Source organism: Papilio polytes, unplaced genomic scaffold, assembly GCF_000836215.1.
Source record: "Papilio polytes unplaced genomic scaffold, Ppol_1.0 DF823958.1, whole genome shotgun sequence".
Taxonomy (NCBI): domain Eukaryota; kingdom Metazoa; phylum Arthropoda; class Insecta; order Lepidoptera; family Papilionidae; genus Papilio; species Papilio polytes.
In genome coordinates this window covers 288,004-308,094 of record NW_013525246.1, presented here as the reverse complement: position 1 = coordinate 308,094, position 20,091 = coordinate 288,004, and the positions used below count along the sequence as shown (strand labels likewise).

The following is a 20,091-nucleotide window of genomic DNA, read 5'->3' as shown; positions in this document are numbered from 1 at the left end:
TAAAATGGGGCTCCATCTTTAAAACTTCAAAAGGGGTCCATGAGCATACATGTTTCTATACGAACAAAAAAAAATTACTGCATTGTAATTTCAAGGTTTTTAGGAATACAGATGCCATAAAAATGACAACAGTTTATGTTTCATTCAGATGTTCTGTAATCTGTATTGCGCAATCGAAGCCAACTGTCACTGTCAAAAGATTTTGCGTCGACATTCGATATTAACTTATTTTTGTCATATACATTTTTCCAAGATAGAAACTTCACGAAACATGTCGATAAGGACCCGATTATTAGCTCCTGTTAAATTGATACGGTAGTACTTCGTAGTGCCGGTCTCGCGAACACCATGTATTGTTTGCAATGGCTGATCCCTGTGCTGCTGATACCCAAACCCGTGAACCCGGCACTTGTGAACACTCATGTTATGTTCATGGTGCTATATCTGATTGGTTTCTTCCTAGAGAGGAAGCCGTGTACTGTATGCAGCTTTGTATTTCTAGCTGCAGTTATGCTTATATGTTATAGCGGAATAGGCAATTGTTTATTTTGGGCGAGCCAATGTGAGGGTGAAAACGATAGTTAATATACAACGAATCTTCCAGTTACCTTCCAAGCTCAAGTGCAAACGAGTTCCTGTCATTGAAAATGGCGGCAAAATCAAATGCGAATGGATGAGCAAATTGAACGCGCTAGTATTCATACAATCCATTTTAATGGTTTTTTGTATATTTTTGTAAATAAAGGGTTTTTTTACATTACTGTTGTGTATAGGTAATATAGTTTGATTTTGATGGTGACATAGGTACTTACGTGTCTTATTTTTGTTGATTGTTAAAATATGAAGCAATGGAGTGTACAGTTGTCATTAGCAACATAATAATGTGAAATATAACTTCCAAATATCATTGTTTTTTTATTAAAACTTAACATGTTTCATTGCTACAATTTACTAGTTTCCGTAAAGATAATTAAATATGTAGTAAATTTTTTCTGTAATAGCAAGTTTTGTAATAAATAATTATGTCAATTTTATTTGTTTGAAGAATTCCCGACACTTAGATAAGTTTTTCACATTTTAAAGCTTATTTAATTTAAAAAGGCAACAAAATAAGATTTTAACAAAGTTAACACATGCAGTGCCAACTATAACAATATACACAAACATTTAAAGTAAAGGAAATAAAGCTGCCTACACAAATCTGCAAATAAAAAAAAAGTCAACCAACAGGCACTTGTCTGTCATTAAAGCCTTGTTAACAAGTGTAAATCAGCTCATAAACCCTAAAGATCAGGTCATATACTGCTGATTTGTAGCGCAACTAATTAGCTGTTGATTCATATGTTCTCAAACTAAATGAGCCTATGAGCTGCGGAAATGCAAATTATAGCAGATACAGATTATACTCATCTAAGAGCAGATCAAGTTATTTCCCTCAAACAGGTAATCTGAACTGATCTACAGATCATTTAGTTACTATGAACACTAGGCCATGAGCCACTCAGTGAGAACACCAAGACTATCAAAGCTATTTCTGTACAATATTTTAATTCGCTTTTCTGCCACAAAAGCAAGATATTTACTTTCCCAAATATGTCCCAAATAGTATTTGTCATAATATTATAAGCTATCCCATTACAATCAATACAAATGTTATGTTAAGCTATCCTAGATACATAGAGCTGCATACTTCTTATGTAGATAAGAAATAAAAAAAACACTCTTTAGGGTAAGTATTTATTGTAGAATAGTGTTCACATTATGTGGTCATCTTTGACGGTTTCGTATTTAAGATTTACATTGACACAGATATAAAGAGCCTTAACCTATGAATTATCTCCAACCTGAAACAAGAGATGAAAATAATTAAAAACACATATTTTGTTATATCATGGTTCAAAATGGTGTATAATTTTAGATACAGGTGTTACTGCAAACCCATATTCTCACAATTATCATCCAGGTTTTGTGTTTAACCATAATTGTAAAGTAATAAACAAAAGTCTTTAAAACATATGCATAAATTCCTGAGTTACTTGTTTTGGCCATCAAAATAAATAGGTTTTCTCTCATTTTCGTAGTCTACTGGTTATAATCATCTTCTTTCCTTTTCCCTACGTAGGATCATCACTGTAGTGATCGTAATTTTTAATGCAAAATATAACCTATAAATCGAAATTTTGTAACTCACTAATATCATTGAAAGTAAGCAACTTACCATTTATCTCAATCTCCTGGCTTCACGCTCAGATTCCAGAAGCGTAAGAATGTCACCATCGCGGACTGGTCCCTTCACGTTCCGGATGATCTGGCGGCTGGTCTCTCCAATAAACTCTACCTTCACCTGGGTACACTGTCCCTGGGATCCGGTACGGCCCAAAACCTTAACGACGCGAGCGAGAACGTTGGGTTTATCCATTTTGTATTAGTTTTAAAATGCTAAAGAAAATACACGTGCAGCGCAAATAGCGTGTACGAGAAAAAGGAATGATGCCACAGACAACAAATTAACTTCAGATTTTGACAGTTATAGTGACGTGCCTTTTTCGTTTTTATTTTACTATCTGGTTTTGATAAAGTAAGCAAAGAAATCCTCACACATAAAAAACTGTTTTTTTTTTTTAAATTACGTTTACTTAAAAAAATAGTTATACTACAGTACAAAACTTATAATTTTTGTATGCTGTTTGTCGGGTCTTATTCTGCGAGTATCAAATTGGAGTACATACAGCCATCTTCCGTAATTTACACCAAAGAACCAGTTAGTTTTAAAAAGCTATAACAAATTAGGTATTTAAACATTAATTAAAGGTTTACAGATAGATTCAAAGGCAGGCATCAATTTTAGTTAAGGAAATTGCTATATTTCACAATGACAATAATGAATAACAAATATAAACGCCTTTACGTACTGTGAGATTAACTGCAATAGGTTATCATGTAAGTAGTTTGTATCAGGCAAAGGATAAAAGAAGAGTTTAATAGAAAGGACTTTTCTTAGGATAGGTATAAAAAAAACTTTTAAAAATGTAACATTTTTATTTAAATAATGTCTTCTCATTATTTCGAACGTTATTAAAAAGCTGTCCACACTTTGTTCCATAATTTACTCTCACAACACTTAGCAACTAAAAACCACACAGTCTGTACACTTGGAACATAACTAAAATAAGATTAGGTCCGGAAGGCAGCAAATACAAATACTGGAACAATTTAATTTCTGAATATTATGTGCTTATTGAATGTCACAGCCTATTCTTATTTTAATTATTGCAGTCACTCTCAACAGGTTTTGAGGCCCGTACAAGGCAACATTTGGTGTTCTCTAATTATTATTATATTTTAATATTTAATCATCTCCGGCAGATCTCTTTGCTTTCCTCATGCGAGGAGATTGTTTAGGTGTCTTCGGGGATTTTTCTGAAACAAAACAAATAACATTTATAAGTAAGTCATTTCTAACCATCCCTACTTAAAGAAAGTAAACTAAAATGAAAACTCCGGCACATACACTCATTAAACTGTATGGGGAATTGCATCCATTTGCACTTATATTGTGTGATTTTGTATTGCCCCGGGAAAGCTGGTCTATTCAATATTTCAGTAGATTATAACACTGTTTAAAGTTTATTGCATTATTGTCCAGAAAAAAGATTACCTCAGGACTTAACTTTAAATTACAAATATATAATTAAAACATTCCTAATAATTTTGTTATACTTACTGAGCTGATTAACAACTTCTTTAGGCAGCCAGTCATAGTCTACATCATTAGCGGTGCCAGTCTCGAGGGGTTTGGGCGCAGCGCGAGGGGAGCGACGGCGCGCGAGCGAAGACAGTCCTTGTTGACCTAACACCAAGATGAGCACACACGCTGCCCCAAGGAACACATACAGGAAGAATGTCTCTCCGTCTAAACCTTCAGATATTTCAACTATGTTCACTGTCTGGTTGTATACAGCCTCCTGTTAAGTAATAATTTTATTAGAATGAAAGTTATTGTCATAATTTCCTTAATATTATATAACACATACAGTAAGTACAGTCAGCTGTATAAATATACTTTTATAAACCATTGGAAATTTGTGTTGGTTTTGGCTTTAAAATATGTATGAACATATTTTGAATACATGGATGGAATGTGCTGGTAAACTTAATAAATGTATATTTTTACTGTACAGTGTCTTACAGATGTTTATTCTTAAACATTTCAAATAAGAGAATGCAAAAAAGATTAAAAATCATTGATATACCTTAGATAGCTATTATTTAAAATATTTTATGATAATGATAAAAATAATCAACTAACCTGATAATAATTGCCACTAGCATCTCTGTAGTTCAGCTGAATGTTCAATCCGCAGGGCCTGCCCGCAAATGCCTCACTAGGTATGAAAGAGTATGCAAAGGTAGCTTCTTCCTTTGGCTTCACTTCTCTGTGGTACGGCAAAGCGGTGAAGTTCTGGATGTAATAAGTGTAATCCAGAGGATATCTGAATGAGGCTTCCATTGTCTCAACCAAAAAGTCCTCATTGCCCTTGTTGATGAAACCAACCAGGAACTCAACTGGGTATCCGGCTTGTAGGTCTGTTGAAGATAATAAATGTAAAATAGACAATAATAAAAAACATAGTGTCATGTGACTTTCAGTCATATGTTTTGGAAACATTAGAAAACAGTACAAACAATGGGTAGTTTAGACATAACATAGGCAATGGTAGATGTTTTAAATACTTAACAATTAAGAATATATTGTTATGTGTAGATCAGCTCTGAACTTTCTTGAAAGTTCAGATCACATAGACTCAAACATTTGAGCTGTGTCTTAACAACTAAATTAGCGGATCATGGCTCAATATGTTTTATTATAATTATATGAGTTGTCAAGCAAATATCTGCTTGGTGACTTGGAGTTCGCAGCTACAATGCTCTGCTATGCAGGTACAAGCCAAGCTTAGGGCTGATTGACTGATCAGTACACATGTGTAAAATGAGCTCATTGATTTTAGTTGAATTAGCAATAACTGTTTTGTAATTTTTTGCCTTAATGTCCTATTAAAAATGATAGTCAATAAAATGTCTTACCAAATGCATTATCACCATAATTAGGTATAGGCTTAGTGAACAGTATGGTGGTGTCAATATCTTCAGAGGACTTAACAACAGAATCATCATCATCTCCGAGAGCATCCTCACCCACTACCTGGCTGTCTTCACCTTCAATGTCCACCACATCATCTAGCTCATCCTCCTCTGCATGAGCTAGGATAGTGTTTGCTGGAATAAAATAAGAACTTATATATGGCACATTTAGTTTAGAAATATTTTAGCTGGTTTAACCAAAAGTATTTGCTAATTATAGAATAAACAGCTGTGTGATTCCATAAGCTGTTTTTAACATATATTTTCTAATTAAAAGTAAAACATCTATGGAATACAACTTACATGACTTGAATAGAACTTAAAATAAACTAGGGTAAATTGTAATACAGGTTACCCTTAAAATTACTTAGAATTAAGAACTTTGAAACAGAGTATAGATATATCATAACTATTTAGTTAGTTTAGGTCGTATTTTGTTTGAACTTTCACTCAAAAATCCTAAATTTATCTGCCACGTACATACGCTTGCAACTTTCTTGTTAGATTTATATTAATATTTAATGAAATAACTTACCACTATGGAAGCACAGTAACGCAGCTGGTAAAATTAAGAAAGTTAAATATAAAAACTTCATTTTTAACTATTCTTGTATGATGAAAAATAGTAACTAATGCTCAGCTATAGGACATTCACTTGGCAATATGTAACAACCACCGTCGCTGGACTTCCAAACCAATGCCAATTTTCTTTCCAACTCGATTGACGTGGAAGGTATTCTGTCAACAGTGACGTGTTACAAACGGTACCGAACCGATAATACATACAGAATACCGATAATTTTAAAAAATAATTTATTCATTAATTATTTATAAATTACATATTTAATTATTTACAATATTCGACTTTGATTTTATTGTTCTTATATTGGATTAAAAATTATACTACCTTCTAACCAGTTTTCTATTTGGAAAGTATGGTGTAACCAGGACAATAAATCGATTGCTTTGGAATTATTTTGATGGAGCTTTTAGACATAGAATGACAATATACACCAAAAATCTCCCTTAAATAACTAACTAACGATTTTAACTGTTGCAGTTTCGACTCTAATCTCTGAGTACGGCAGATGTATTGCGTGGTGTTACGTTGCTAAGCAACAAGTTCCATGTTACGCACATACAAAAGGTTATCATCACAATTTGTTTTTTGTTCATAATATTATCTTCCGTTAGTTTAGTACAACTAGCCATGCATTGCGATTCCACTCGTAAAGAATATGTTATAACCCTCAAGTAGAAAAATGTAAATCAAATCTTAATGAAGTAAAAAAAAAGATTATAATAGAGCGCCAATGTTTGAAATAGACCAATTGACAATTTAACTTGTTTGTGTTTATGCGTATTGTTAATAGAAAATGCAAAACGCTATTTTCCTTTAACTTCAAATATTTTTATTTAATGTAGGTTTTTTTTTCACATAAATAAAACTTAGGTATTGTAAACGACCAAACAAAGATTCTACGATATCGATATAGATATAGAATACTTTAATAATTTATGTAAAGAATTGTTTATGTAAATGACTGATGCAAATCAGTCTATAGGGCGATAACGGTCATGTTTTATTCGGTCATTGTTGGATTATAATTTCGTTAGTTTAGTTTTTGTCGCTTTAGTGTGATAACGCAATGCTTAATACAGGTTAAAAAAAAAACACAAATAAATGCAATGATTTAATTCCAAAAAAATTGATCATTATTTAAAAAAAAACGTTTTTGTACTTATATAATTTAAATTGGAACATAATAATCTATAAATTTCATTAATTAACAACGTCAGATAAAAAAAATATAGCTAAAAATATTTTTTTTTCTTTTGCAGCGACAAAATGTTGCTTCAATCACTTTGTCCGACGTTTCAGTACTCCAGCGATACCGGAATATAATTTTGTGCCTAAACCCTACACTGTAAGTATTTCAAATTTATGTGCATATTAATACTATAATAGCGAAATATTCAAAAGCTTGTTAAAATATATTGCCCGAAAGCAGCCAGAGGAACATCTGTTAAAAATATTTCCATAAAAAAATAAGCCCCACAGACTCTAAATCTAAGCATATTGTAAAAAAACTCTCACGCAACTGGAATGATCGATTTTTTAAGTTTACACATTTTTTAAAGTGAATTTTTAAAAAAATAATAATTTTCCAGGGTCCATCTATAGCAAAAACGGACAAATTAAAACTGAATCATGTTTCTCCTGTTGTTTATGATCTATATAAGAAACCCTTGATAATACACCAAGGCAGCATGCAGTGGCTGTACGATCATGAAGGGAGGAGGTATTTAGACCTCTTTGGAGGCATTGTCACCGTATCCGTCGGACATTGTCACCCGTAAGTGTTCTAAATTATTATTAGATACTAGCTGTCGCCCGTGACACCGTCCACGCGGAACTAAACACTAGTTGCCAAAGTGTACTCCCAGATTGTGCTCTACATTTATGCTGGGAGGTACCTTTTAACAAACGTACATCCATATAAAAACTCGCATTTATTATATAAGTAAGATTAGTGTGATAAAAAGATAGGAAAGGTTAGGAAGCGTAAGCATAAGAAAAGAAAGAGCAAGATATAGGAAGAGAGATAGAGATAGTGTAGTGCAGGAAAGGCCAAAGGAAAGGAATGAGACCAGATTGAATTTGCTAGCTATGTTTTAGAGTTAAAGATACTGTTTCCAGGAAAGTCTCGTCAGCTCTGCACGAGCAGATTGATACTCTTTGGCACACCACCAATATCTACCGCCATCCCAAACTATATGAATACACGGAGAAACTGATTAAAAAGTTCCCTGGTGATTTAAAGGTGAATATAATTTTTACACATAAACTGCAGCATGTGTAGTTTTATAAACCATTCTATACATACAATAAAATTGGAGTAACTGTTTGTAATATCAAAAGAAAAATTCCAAATTTCAGTTGCTGATAACGAAAATTGCATTTCATTTTTTTTTGTCTGTCAAGCCGCGTTTGTTCTGGGTAATCTTCGAAACGGTTGGGCCGATTTCGACCGGAGTTTCACTGAAGGGTAGTTGACATATAGGTCATATATACGGGCATCTTATAGGTTATTTTTTTATCTTACTATTGCGTGGACGGAGACACGGGCAACAGCTAGTTTCTAATAAAATTCTAGGTTGTATACTTAGTGAACAGCGGGACGGAGGCTAACGACCTGGCTGTAGTCCTAGCGAAAGCTTTCACTGGCAACAATGACGTCATATCCCTGCAGAGCGGCTACCACGGCTGCTCCTACGGGGTGATGGGACTTACTTCCACCCAGGCGTATCGACAACCTAATATATCTCACGCTGGATTTTATAACGTAAGTCTATTCTTGACTACTAAGGAATACTAAAATTGTAAAGTTACATTTGATTGCATATCTTCAACTTACATTGCCCAAAGACTACCATAAGTTATTAATAACGAAGTCTTATTCGCTTGACTAGTGTCCGTTAGTGACTGCACACACATCTTTGAATATCTTCTCGGATTGCTGGTTTCATGACTTTTCTTTCTACTTTGATTGATAGATCCGAGGCAGTAAAATGACATAAAAACTACGAAAGTTATTTTAAAATTCCTTCACCAATAGATCGCCCTTGTCCTTGGACGATGCTAGAGGGATGGGAGGTAGAGGGGTAACTACCACTAACGACATAGCCTAGATAATCAGCTGACGACGCCCATGCCAAGTGCATAGGCTTCGTCCGCGACTATTCGCGTATATTGTAGATATTTGTTGTTGAATGTATTTCTCAGGCATTATTACCGGACCCTTACCGAGGCATCTGGGGCGGCTGCAGAGACTCCCTCTCTCAAGTCCCCGGCGCGTGCTGCTGTCCCGGAGAATGTATCACCTCTGATAAATACGTACACCAACTCAGTGAGGTAGATATTATATACCGATTCTTGGTACGAATTATATCTTCCCTTTTTAGGACAATCCCTAATACAAGTACTTGATCGTGGATGTTTTAACATCAACCTTAATTTTAAATAATGTACTTGTTCTTTAAATAAAATCTTTTTAAGGTAAAGCTGGTAAAATAAATAACATTGTAAATGTACCATTAGAAATGAATATTCATGTTAATTGTCTAACTAAGAGCATGCGAACACCTTTGACTAATTTATTTCACAGTTGTTTAGTCTCGCTTTGTTTCCTATGAGCTTATATGGAGGTGTTCACTACTCGTTTAGTTGTGCAACTAAACAGTTGAATTAGCTGCGAAACAATCGACAATCGCACAGCAGTTGTGCGATAGTTTAGTCAAAGGTGTACGCCCAAATATCTATAATAAGGCGTAAACACACACTTTGTTGCCTAAGATGTCAGCAATTATAACATATTTTTGAATAATTCCTTCTTTAATAAAAAGCCTCACACTTACGTCACGCTATAGGCTATATGTTTTCACGCTATTAAACTTGGGGGTAAACATTTTGGATAAAAACCCTAATGTGGGAAAGAGACCATAAGATGCTGCCAACATCAAAGAAGCAAGGTTACCATGATTTGGCATGGTCATGTCATTTTGACATTTGCAGTTGATAATTTTACACGTAAACAATAAAATATAATTTTCATAATTTTATGCGGATGAAGTCGCACGGGAACAGCTAGTTCATTAATAAAATAAAAACTAATAGTTACCAAACGTTACTATTGTTACCAAGTTACTAAGTTACAACAATGTTTCTATCTACAGCTGCTAGAAAACTCAGTACCTGCAGGTCGCATGGCGGCACTATTCGCGGAGAGTATACAGGGTGTTAACGGCGCCTTGCAGTTTCCGAAGGGTTATCTAAGAAAAGCTTATCAATTAATAAAGAAGTATGGAGGACTTTATGTCGCTGATGAAGTGAGTTGGCAGAGAAATTATTTAAATTTTTAAAATAAGCTAGTCATCTCCAATAGTTGTATTAAAAAAAATAACATCCTAGGTACAGACCGGTTTTGGTCGGACTGGGGATACATTCTGGGGTTTCGAGAACCAAGGTTTCACACCTGATATAGTGACAATGGCCAAAGGCATCGGGAATGGCTTCCCATTGGCCGCAGTGGTCACGACTAAGGAGATCGCGGCGGCGCACGCGCAGGCTGCGTACTTCAATACGTTTGGTGGTAACCCACTCGCGGCGGCAGCGGGGAAGGCGGTTTTAGATGTAAGTGTGATAGAATACTGGCCACCATAAACAATATTAACCATTATTTAAGGTACTATTGGCCATTTACTGTGAACTCACTTACTTATTCTAAAAAATAAAAAATCCAATCTTACCTACTGTTTGTTACTTTTTATAGCGTCTGGACAAACTAGCAATTGGCTTTATGGTCGTTTTACTTAATTATGTAACTGTTATTTTGTATTGGTTATTTGATATATAAATAAATAAAAAAGCAACATTTTTCACCGGTAACTTCTTTGAAAGGTACCATGTTAGTTGTCAAATTTAGTACCGCCTGATGTCCTTGTATTGACTTGTTATAAAACATTATACAAAACTATAATAATCTCCATCTTTTGTTTTAAATAAACTAAACAGTCTCACAAAATGTAATATAACTAGTCAATTTATTTAAGAACAATTAATTATATTCACATCTGGTTTTGAGGCAGGTTTGGAAAAATGTCTTCAGTGAAGTGTCAACTATGATTCGTTTATATGTAACTAGCTTTCGCCCTCCGTCCGTGTGGAATGCAAAAAAAAACTGAGTAGCTTATGTGTTCTTCCAAACTATCCTCTACGTCTATGCGAAATTTCATCAAGATCCGTTCAGCCGTTTAGGCTACAAACTCTAACAACCATCCATCTAAACTTTGGCATTTATAATATTAGTAAGAAGTAAGATAAGAAATAAGATTATGTATATTTTTTTGAATCTCTGACTTAAATAAACTTATTAGGAATACTCATTTTATTTAACTACGAAGTAGTTACATACTCTTTGATATTTAAGAAAAAAAATATGCAAATCAATATCAAAAATTAAAATTAATTTATGCGATAAAAAAGTAACAAAAAAACAAACACAATTTGACATTAAAATTATAGGTTATAGAAGAAGAGAAACTCCAAGAGAATAACAAGGTGGTAGGAAGATACTTCATCGAGCAGCTGATGGAACTGCAGCAGGTCCACCCGGTGATTGGTGATGTAAGGGGCAAGGGCCTCATGCTGGGATTGGACCTCGTCAAGCCGGGGACCAAGGACCCGATGCCAGTAGACCAGTTTAAGAACATTTTTGAAACAATAAAAGACCTCGGTGTGTTAATAGGACGTGGAGGAAGGTGGAATAATGTAAGTTTGTTTACAAAAAAATTGTCCTGTATAAAATTGGCGGCTGCAGTTAAAGAAGTATCAGGGGGTTTGCGAAAACCAGTATTTTTTATAAGGTATTGAAAATGATTAACCAAATATTTTACCTCCATTCCGTTGTATTCTGACACAACACACTGGTTTCTCCCACTTTCATGCATCTATGGAGACATGCACGTTGTATTCGGATGCAAAATGGTTTAAAATAAATCGTTTTTTCTTTCAGATTCTCAGAATAAAACCGCCGATGTGTATCAACAAACAAGACGTCGACTTTTCTATATCTGTATTAGATGAAGCTTTTAAACGACATAAATAACGTTTTTTTTGTATTTCATTGTAAAGGAATAAATAATATTTTGTATGATATTTCTTTTTTTTTTAAAACGGTAGTGTGATTGGCGATTCGATCTTCCTTTCTTTTCGACCTAGGATCCTTGAACTCAGTTGATTTAACAAAAAAACATTTAAATAAATTTAAATAATATGCTAATTTTATAAGAATTAAAGAGGTAGTCTTCCATCATTATGCCAGTAACGCCTTATAAAATAAAGTCGTTACTTAACAAAAACAAAGTACGTGACAAGGGCATTTTATTCTTAAATAACAATATCTAAAACCGGTTATTTGACAATCGTGCAATAATTGAAAAGAAATGAACTAACATAAGTACCAAAACATGTTAATACTTACTTAATCATTGTTACAGACTATTTACTTTGTACAATAAATAATTAGTGAGAACTTGTTATCCAAACTGATACAACGTTATGGCTTTCAAAGGTTGTTTTATTTTAATGTACTTTTATAAAAAAAAAAAACTTAATTTAAATTATAGAAAGAGAGTAATTCATGGTTTTACATATTTTAGAATATTTATATTTTATAATTTAAATTGCAGTATTAAAACGGACGGACAACCAATTCGCAAGATACAGTACAGCGAAGTTACCAGAATGTAATTTTAAACCTAAAAAGTACACGGTAAGTTCCATTTCTATTTTTTAAACGGATTCTAAACAAAAATACTCCATCATTCTTTTAAGATATAACGAGTCTATTTTCTGTTGAACTATTAAAAATCGTTAAAAATAAAAAGTGTCTCAGAAACATATATTGTGTGCAGGGTAAAAATAGAATAAAAAACGAAGCTATATTTCTCCTAAACATCTATAGATCATTTTACAACTTTTAATTATTCAGGTTTGCTTAAAAAGTCTTGTATTTCATGAAAAATTAATTCCAAGGGTCCATCAATAGCGAGGATTGAACATATAAAATCAACCAACATCCCTCCAGCCATATTTGACGTATACCAGAAGCCGCTGATCATCCACCAGGGACACAAACAGTGGCTGTATGACCATGAAGGTCGGAGGTATTTAGACCTCTTTGGTGGAATTGCTACGATTTCAGTCGGACACAGTCATCCGTAAGTGCGTTTCTTAGTAGTATTTATAAATTTTTCTATGAGGTAGATTATTTAATTACAAGACATTAACGGTTAAGTAATTGCTCGAAGGGACGACGGTTAGATAAACGCTGATGTTGAAAAATTTAAATAAGCGTTTACTTTACAGAAAAATAGCAGCGGCATTGCAGGAACAAATCGGCACACTTTGGCACACAACTAACATCTACAGACATCCGAAAATTTACGAATACGCTGAAAAATTGATTACCAAGTTCCCGAAACCTTTAGAGGTAGATATTAAAAAAAATAAAATATTAAAAATATTTTGATAAATAAAATATGTCTTAAAATAATCGTAATTATTTATCGTAATTATTTTCTGTTTTTTTTTTGCAGTTAACACAATCAGTTTTAAGCTTATAACACCGGCAAAAATACTTTTTTTACTATTAAATTAAGTTAGTCCACTATCCTTTAAACATAACATCACACTTAAACTCCATCTAATGTGAAACAAAGGACATAAGTATCATATTTGTATTGAAACATCTGTGTCTATAATCGAAACGAAGTAATCAAGTTTATTTAACTTTCGAAACACTTGTATTAAAACATATTGTAACTTTGAACAATTATTTTTAAATATCTCAGACTCTCAACGTTACCTACTCGCTATGTCCTCATCACATCACTTTACGTCCCGCTATACCTAAAATTCCGCACGTGCGCTTCTGCGCTTCCAATCGTGTGAACGTTCCGAACTACCAAAATACGAATTTATGCCAACCTCTGTACAAATATTTCGGAAGTGGCTTTTACGGTAACATGCACTTACCACGTCATTTTTTATTTTAGATGAGAGAGAAAACCACTGTTTGTAAATTTACGTATGTACTTTCGTATAGTTTTTCGTATATTTCTAGGTGGTATACTTCGCAAACAGCGGTACAGAAGCCAATGACCTGGCGGTGGTCCTCTCCCGCCTGTATACAGGTAACCAGGACATCGTGTCCCTGCAGGGAAGTTACCACGGCTGCTCCAGCGGTCTAATGAGTCTCACCTCAACGCAGGCCTTCAGGCAACCTAATATGACGGCGGCGGGATACTACCATGTGAGTGAAGTGTGGACAAGTCCACTTTGGGTCACACACTACAATGTTGGGGAATTGTAATTTCTTTTGATCATATATTTGGGAGCTAAATGTTAGGTACTAAACAAATTGGGCCACCTACAAGAAATTGACATAAGTAACTAACTAAGGTGGTGCTATGACCCGAATTGGTCATTGACCTCCGACACCTAATGTCGCTACTAGCAGATGTCTAACTGTTCCTACTCAAGGACCTCCTAAGGTCTTTCTCTGTTTCATTAATTCAGCGATACCAGGGACAGCCAACTGCCAACTGTACGCAGGCCACTCAGCTGTCCCAAGTGTTGAAGTTGACGAATACCTATAATTTATTTTTAAAATCATTTATCTGTCACAGGCAATGGTACCGAACCCTTACCGAGGCATCTGGGGTGGCTGCAGGGACTCCCTGTCTCAAGTCCCCGGCGCGTGCTGCTGTCCCGGAGATTGTCTTACCTCTGATAAATACGTACATGAACTCAGTGAGGTAGATTTTCATAACTCAAGTAATTTTTAAATTGTTTAACTTTTAAAACATTTATTAATCAGCTTTCTTACTCTAGCTGTTAAACAATTCGGTACCCTCGGGTCGCTTGGCTTCCATGTTCGCTGAGCCCATACAAGGAGTGAACGGTATTGTGCAATATCCAAAGGGATATCTGCGTAAAGCAAGAGACATTGTAAAGAAAAACGGCGGACTATTCGTTGCTGATGAGGTAAATTTCACATTTATGTTAATGCCGAGTCTACGATAAGCATTCATGGAAATCTTCCAGAGAAAATATAGATTTTTTTCAGCATGTATAGAGGACAGAGGACAATTATAAGCAAGAGGCGAGACAGAACAATATCAGTGTCATATTGTTCTTCTCTTTTTAATTATCACTCACGAATTCAAAATGACCATTAGCTTTTAAATCATAACGTAGTATTCAAATTTTTTCAGGTGCAAACCGGTTTCGGCCGGACTGGTAATACGTTCTGGTGTTTTGAAAGCGAAGGTATCATTCCAGATATAGTGACTATGGCTAAGGGGATAGGAAATGGCTTCCCCCTTGCTGCAGTCGTCACTACTAAAGAGATCGCTGACGCCCACACACGTGCTATGTATTTTAATACATTTGGTGGTAACGCTCTTGCTTGTACAGTTGGCAAGGCTGTTTTAGATGTAAGTATTGATAGGATAATTCAAAATCTTAAAATACAGACGAAATATTACTTGCTTACTGAATTTTTAAGGTAATCGAAGAAGAAAATATCCAAGAAAACAGCAAGACTGTTGGTAAATACTTTATAGAGCAGTTGATGCAACTACAAAAGCAGTATCCAATCATCGGTGATGTGCGTGGAAAGGGTTTGATGATTGGTTTAGATTTAGTTAAACCTGGCACAAAAGAACCTGCGGACAATGGGGCAGATATTTATGAAACCATAAGAGATCTTGGAGTGTTGATAGGATCGGGTGGACGCTGGACCCATGTAAGTTTATTGTAAAGATTAATATTTATTATTTGCACTCGCAAATTTTAATACTCATTAAAACATGCAACATTGTTGTTTCAGAATTTAAAAATAACACCTCCCATGTGCATCAATAAAGACGATGTGGACTTCGCTATTTCTGTTCTTGATAAAGCATTTAAGCGTCATTCACCATAGAAAGAGTTCATATAAATAAGTGCAATTTTTAATGTAGTTAATTATAGGTTTCTTAACAAATAATATATGCGTGATATTCGAAAGCTATAGTTTTATTTACGGAAAATCGAAAAATACTCCCTTTGAACATTTTCTTAAATACGAATGAATACTTCATCATTTATTATTCGTCACAAGGTTTTTTTTATTGATTTCAATGTAACCTTTAGAAAAATCTCAACGTGGCTGAAAGTTACAAAGTTTAAAGTATAAAAAAAAAAACAATTATCAACAATAATTGATCAATGTCAAACTGTCTGTCATCTGTCAATGTTAAAAGTTATGTCATAATCATAACAAAAATACAACAAAAAGGAATATAAAAGCAACAAAAGCATACAAAAGTAATTATCAAAAAAATAATTACTCTTTGATACAATGGTGTTCAAATGCCAAGAAGATAGTTTTCTAAAAGAGGTAAGTATAGTTAACACTTTTAGAGAAATAACCTTTAACAAGCTCAAGAATAAAATGTTTTTCATTAATTTAAAACTTTTCTTCACAAGATTTTTTTAATTTCACTATTACTTGTTATATTTTATTTTCAGTTTACATCTAAAGTATTGAAATGTGATGAAACTAAGGAATCTATAGTGGATTATGGAAAGATCATTAAGTTTGAAGGATATCAAATAGTTTTAGAAAACACTATACTATTTCCTGCTGGAGGTGGACAGGTATTTATTACCCTAAAAATTAAACAAAAAGGGACCACTTAAATTCGCATAAATGTAAAGGATACTACTAACTTTTGCTAATTCCAAAATTATAATATGGATTTTCAAATTTCGTTTTTGGCTTGTTTTTTTTTAAATTCCATGTGGACAGAGTTGCGAACTGAAACTAGTATGCTATATTTTTTGTGCTTTTATATTTGAATATAATTTATTATAAAATCTTATTTTAGCCCCATGATATTGGATGGTTGGATAATATAGAAGTGTTGCAAGTTCTACGTAAAGGAGATGAAGCCTTACATTTCACGAAGGAGCCTCTAGCAATTGGTACAACAGTAACACAGAAGATCCAATGGGAAAGAAGGTTTGATCACATGCAACAACATTCTGGTATGCCCTGTTTGTAAGTGTATAGTTTGTAGTAATTTAACTGCAAGCATTATTTTTATTTTTAATACAAAAAGGTGGCAAACGAGTAAGCAGCCACATAAATCCGCCGAAATAGCGAAACGACCGCTGCCCATAGACATCCGCAATCTCAGATGCGTTGCCTACCCTAAATTAACGGAGGAAGAGACGCACATAAAGAGGATATTTCCCCTTCCTATGCATCTCCTCCACCGTCAAATCCACTTTCCCATCCTTCTCATAAGAACAAGGTGGGACGGGAAAGGGACTAAAATTGGGCCTCCAGCACCACACTCATCAGACGAAACTCGGAATTGCGTCCACTTCACGCCTATCTTCTGTGTGGTCGTGGTATTACACCGGGCCAGCAGACCCATTCGTGCAAGATGTTAAAGCGGGCTCTACCACTGTTAAAATGATATATGCTTAAATTATAATGCCATTATAATGTCACATCAAGCCAGACTCTGGGTTAAATTATACTAATATATTAATTGCAAAAGTATGAATGTTTGTATAAATGGATCCCCAAAACAACTTGACAGATTTCAATGAAATATGACACAGATGTAGAATATAATCTGGATGAACACATAGGTTACTTTTTTTTTTAATTCGGGGCGGACAAAGTCATGAGCAAAAGCTTTTATTCTCTAATTAGATGATTGCATTGTGTACCAAAAAGGCTTTATACAAATATACCTGAATTCAGATCTAATAAGCAAGCTTGTCTAGATTTTATAAGTAGGCAGCCCTTATTTCACTGTTTTGGACCCCACTGAAGGGTAATTCAGTCTATTCTGAACTTTTGCAGAATGTTGGAATGGAATTACAAACAATGTTTACAGGGCAACATCTTCTGTCAGCAATATTAGAGAAAGAGTATGCTTTACCAACTACAAGCTGGTGGTTGGGTGCTGATGAGAGTTATGTAGAACTTGATGCTACCAGTGTGACAGAGGATGTTATTAAAAATGTGGAGACAAGATGCAATGAACTGATCCGTGATGCTGTTCCCGTTAATGTAAAGTTTTGTAAAGCTAATGATCCTGATTTAAATGAGGTAAGTTAATTCTGAAGAATGTTAAGTAATCTGTACTGACTACCGATCTTGCGGTCGAATTCGACTATTGTCGTGAACCATTTCATAGCACAAGCCTAGAGTTAAGTAGGAATGGTTAAAGGAAATATTAGTAATAATAAAAATCTACTAATATTTAAAAAAAAGATTAAATAGTTTTTAGAAATGTTAATATGAACAGTTCAAAAAGCGTTTACATGGGAAGTTTTATTAGATAGACTTTCTCTAACATCAAATAGTGCCTAATGTCTAATTTATTTGTAACTAGCTGTTGCTCGCGACTTCACCGCGTGAAATTAAACAATGTAGCCTATGTTACTCACAGATAAGTTACCTATCTAACGTTGAAAGAATTTTTGAAAACGACCCAGTAGTTTTTGAGTTATTTCAATATATACAAAAATACAAATATTTCCTCTATATTAGTATGGATTATAGTTTTCTTAAGGTTCAAATGCATTAAAATAATAACTTCTATGTAACTGTACTATCCTGTAGGCACACACAAGAGGTCTTCCCAAAGACTGCATGGACACAATAAGGATTATCTGCATCGGAGATATTGACGAGAACATGTGTTGCGGCACACATGTCACTAATCTCAGGTATTACCTAATCAAGAATAAAGAAATCCTGGCCTGGGGATGCCTCAAGTTACTATTTTACTAACTCACATTCTATTATGTATAAAGGTTTTATATTCCTAGTCATGACTATCAATATTTTATATTAAGAGGTGACAAACGAGAGCAAACGGCCACCTAAATTCGCTCAAATGGCAAAGGCAACAGCTGCCTAGACATTTGCAAATACACATAAAGAGGATAATTGCTCTCCCACCTCTTCCACCATCAATCCACTTACTAGAAACCTCTCTTAATATAATAGGGTGGGATGCAATAAGTAATTCTTCTCTAATTTAAATGCTATTGTTGCAGTCAATTACAAGTGATCAAGTTAGTGGGCACTGAGCCGGGAAAGAAAGGGAAGACAAATTTGAAGTTCCAAGTCGGTAACAGAGTGAGAAAGACATTTCAACAGATGTTGGACAGAGAGAGAGCATTAACAGCTTTACTTAAGTAAGATCAGTAGATAAGTATTTATTTTTAAAATGAATATTTGAAAAATCAACACCAAAAGAAGTTTGTTCTATTTCATGTATTTTTTCAGGAATGAACCAAATAAACATGAAGAATTAGTATCAAAACTGCAGAAAAACTTTAAAATAACAAATAAAAGTTTGCAAAATGTACTATCAGAGTTGGCTCAATTTGAAGTAGATAGAATTAAAAACGTCCAGCCTAAGCCAAAGTACATTTTCATGTGTAAAAAGGAAGCCACACCTGACTTCAATCGTGCGATTTGCAAGGCGTTAGAGGGAGATAGCATGTTTTTATTCCTTGCGTCTTCTGAACCGGATAAACCAAAGGAAGGTCAAATTATAATTCAAGGACCCGAGGAACATTGCAATGAACTTGGACAACAGTATGTAATTTTTTTTTTTACAGTAAAACTAATGGTTGCTCTCGACTTTGAGTGCTAAATTAAAAGAAATAACCTATAATATTCATGCATTAACTACGTGTCCCTTAACGTCTCGTCTAAATCTGTCCAACTGTTCCGGTGGTTATCAGGAACAAACACAGACAGACAAATAAAAAAAAATGGCTTTTATCAGTATAGCAAATATATCATATGATTTATTTTCTCAATGTTACATGAATACAGTAATCTGTTAAAAATTGACACCAACCATAAATTACTATATTACCGTCCTTTTCCCTCTCTCCGACATAACAGGGCCAGTAGTATGAAGTTTTGTTGTTTGTTACAAATAAAGTCAAAAACTACTTGACCAATTTTAAAGATTCCTTCAATATTTGATTAAAAAATCATTCTTGAGTGTCATAAGCAAGAGCTAAATCTATTTTAACTATTCCTTAATCAATTTAATTTTTTTCCAGAATAACTGAGCTTCTAAAAGCCAAAGGAGCTTTCAAACATGGCAAGTTCCAAGGCAAAGCGGGAGATCTGTCTGGTTTGAATAAATGCAAGAAAATAATTGATGAATACTTTGCTAATGTGTCATAAATAAATATTAATAAACAAGTATCTTTTATTTTATTTCAGAATAAACATGCCTATAAATAACTACTTCATATAATGGTAGTGTCCGCTTTAACGTCTTAGC

The 20,091-nt window shown here is 34.1% G+C and overlaps 3 protein-coding genes and 1 long non-coding RNA gene across 4 annotated transcripts; 2 read left to right on the top strand and 2 right to left on the bottom strand.

Annotated features, from left to right (window-relative positions):
* Positions 1–1,721: 1,721 nt before the first annotated feature.
* Positions 1,722–2,497, bottom strand: LOC106101686. Its single transcript, XR_001225530.1, has 2 exons — positions 2,219–2,497; positions 1,722–1,844 (listed from the first exon to the last, which is right to left on the bottom strand). It is a non-coding gene; the product is annotated as an uncharacterized LOC106101686 (long non-coding RNA).
* An 838-nt stretch (positions 2,498–3,335) lies between these two features.
* On the bottom strand, positions 3,336–5,871 carry LOC106101733 (translocon-associated protein subunit alpha). Its single transcript, XM_013281054.1, has 5 exons — positions 5,678–5,871; positions 5,086–5,277; positions 4,310–4,587; positions 3,725–3,965; positions 3,336–3,420 (listed from the first exon to the last, which is right to left on the bottom strand). Exons 1-5 carry the CDS (start codon positions 5,736–5,738, stop codon positions 3,350–3,352), a joined length of 843 nt encoding a protein of 280 aa, XP_013136508.1. The 5' UTR covers positions 5,739–5,871; the 3' UTR covers positions 3,336–3,349.
* An 872-nt stretch (positions 5,872–6,743) lies between these two features.
* Positions 6,744–11,831, top strand: LOC106101732 (alanine--glyoxylate aminotransferase 2, mitochondrial). Its single transcript, XM_013281053.1, has 10 exons — positions 6,744–6,804; positions 6,985–7,070; positions 7,315–7,499; positions 7,844–7,967; positions 8,301–8,489; positions 8,930–9,058; positions 9,880–10,032; positions 10,115–10,336; positions 11,228–11,473; positions 11,718–11,831. Exons 1-10 carry the CDS (start codon positions 6,792–6,794, stop codon positions 11,808–11,810), a joined length of 1,440 nt encoding a protein of 479 aa, XP_013136507.1. The 5' UTR covers positions 6,744–6,791; the 3' UTR covers positions 11,811–11,831.
* Positions 11,832–12,194: 363 nt separating this feature from the next.
* Positions 12,195–20,010, top strand: LOC106101731 (alanine--glyoxylate aminotransferase 2, mitochondrial-like). The gene is made up of 17 exons (XM_013281052.1): positions 12,195–12,275; positions 12,394–12,476; positions 12,740–12,924; positions 13,073–13,196; positions 13,830–14,018; positions 14,395–14,523; positions 14,600–14,752; positions 14,983–15,204; positions 15,276–15,515; positions 15,600–15,641; positions 16,283–16,411; positions 16,642–16,801; positions 17,668–17,882; positions 18,399–18,505; positions 18,839–18,979; positions 19,071–19,385; positions 19,865–20,010. Exons 1-17 carry the CDS (start codon positions 12,263–12,265, stop codon positions 19,989–19,991), a joined length of 2,574 nt encoding a protein of 857 aa, XP_013136506.1. The 5' UTR covers positions 12,195–12,262; the 3' UTR covers positions 19,992–20,010.
* Positions 20,011–20,091: the final 81 nt, after the last annotated feature.

What these genes read in the sequence shown, in the direction of transcription:
- LOC106101732 (XM_013281053.1), top strand. An exon ending in TTGTGCCTAAACCCTACACT is followed by an intron (nt 7,071 to 7,314) that starts GTAAGTATTTCA and finishes ATAATTTTCCAG; the next exon opens with GGTCCATCTATAGCAAAAAC. An exon ending in CTCACGCTGGATTTTATAAC is followed by an intron (nt 8,490 to 8,929) that starts GTAAGTCTATTC and finishes TGTATTTCTCAG; the next exon opens with GCATTATTACCGGACCCTTA.
- LOC106101731 (XM_013281052.1), top strand. An exon ending in ACGTACATGAACTCAGTGAG is followed by an intron (nt 14,524 to 14,599) that starts GTAGATTTTCAT and finishes TTCTTACTCTAG; the next exon opens with CTGTTAAACAATTCGGTACC. An exon ending in TCACATGCAACAACATTCTG is followed by an intron (nt 16,802 to 17,667) that starts GTATGCCCTGTT and finishes CAATGTTTACAG; the next exon opens with GGCAACATCTTCTGTCAGCA.
- LOC106101733 (XM_013281054.1), bottom strand. Translation starts at nt 5,738, where the DNA reads ATGAAGTTTTTATATTTAACTTTCTTAATTTTACCAGCTGCGTTACTG. An exon ending in CTAGTGGCAATTATTATCAG is followed by an intron (nt 3,966 to 4,309) that starts GTTAGTTGATTA and finishes ATTACTTAACAG; the next exon opens with GAGGCTGTATACAACCAGAC. An exon ending in AGAAGTTGTTAATCAGCTCA is followed by an intron (nt 3,421 to 3,724) that starts GTAAGTATAACA and finishes GTTTTGTTTCAG; the next exon opens with AAAAATCCCCGAAGACACCT.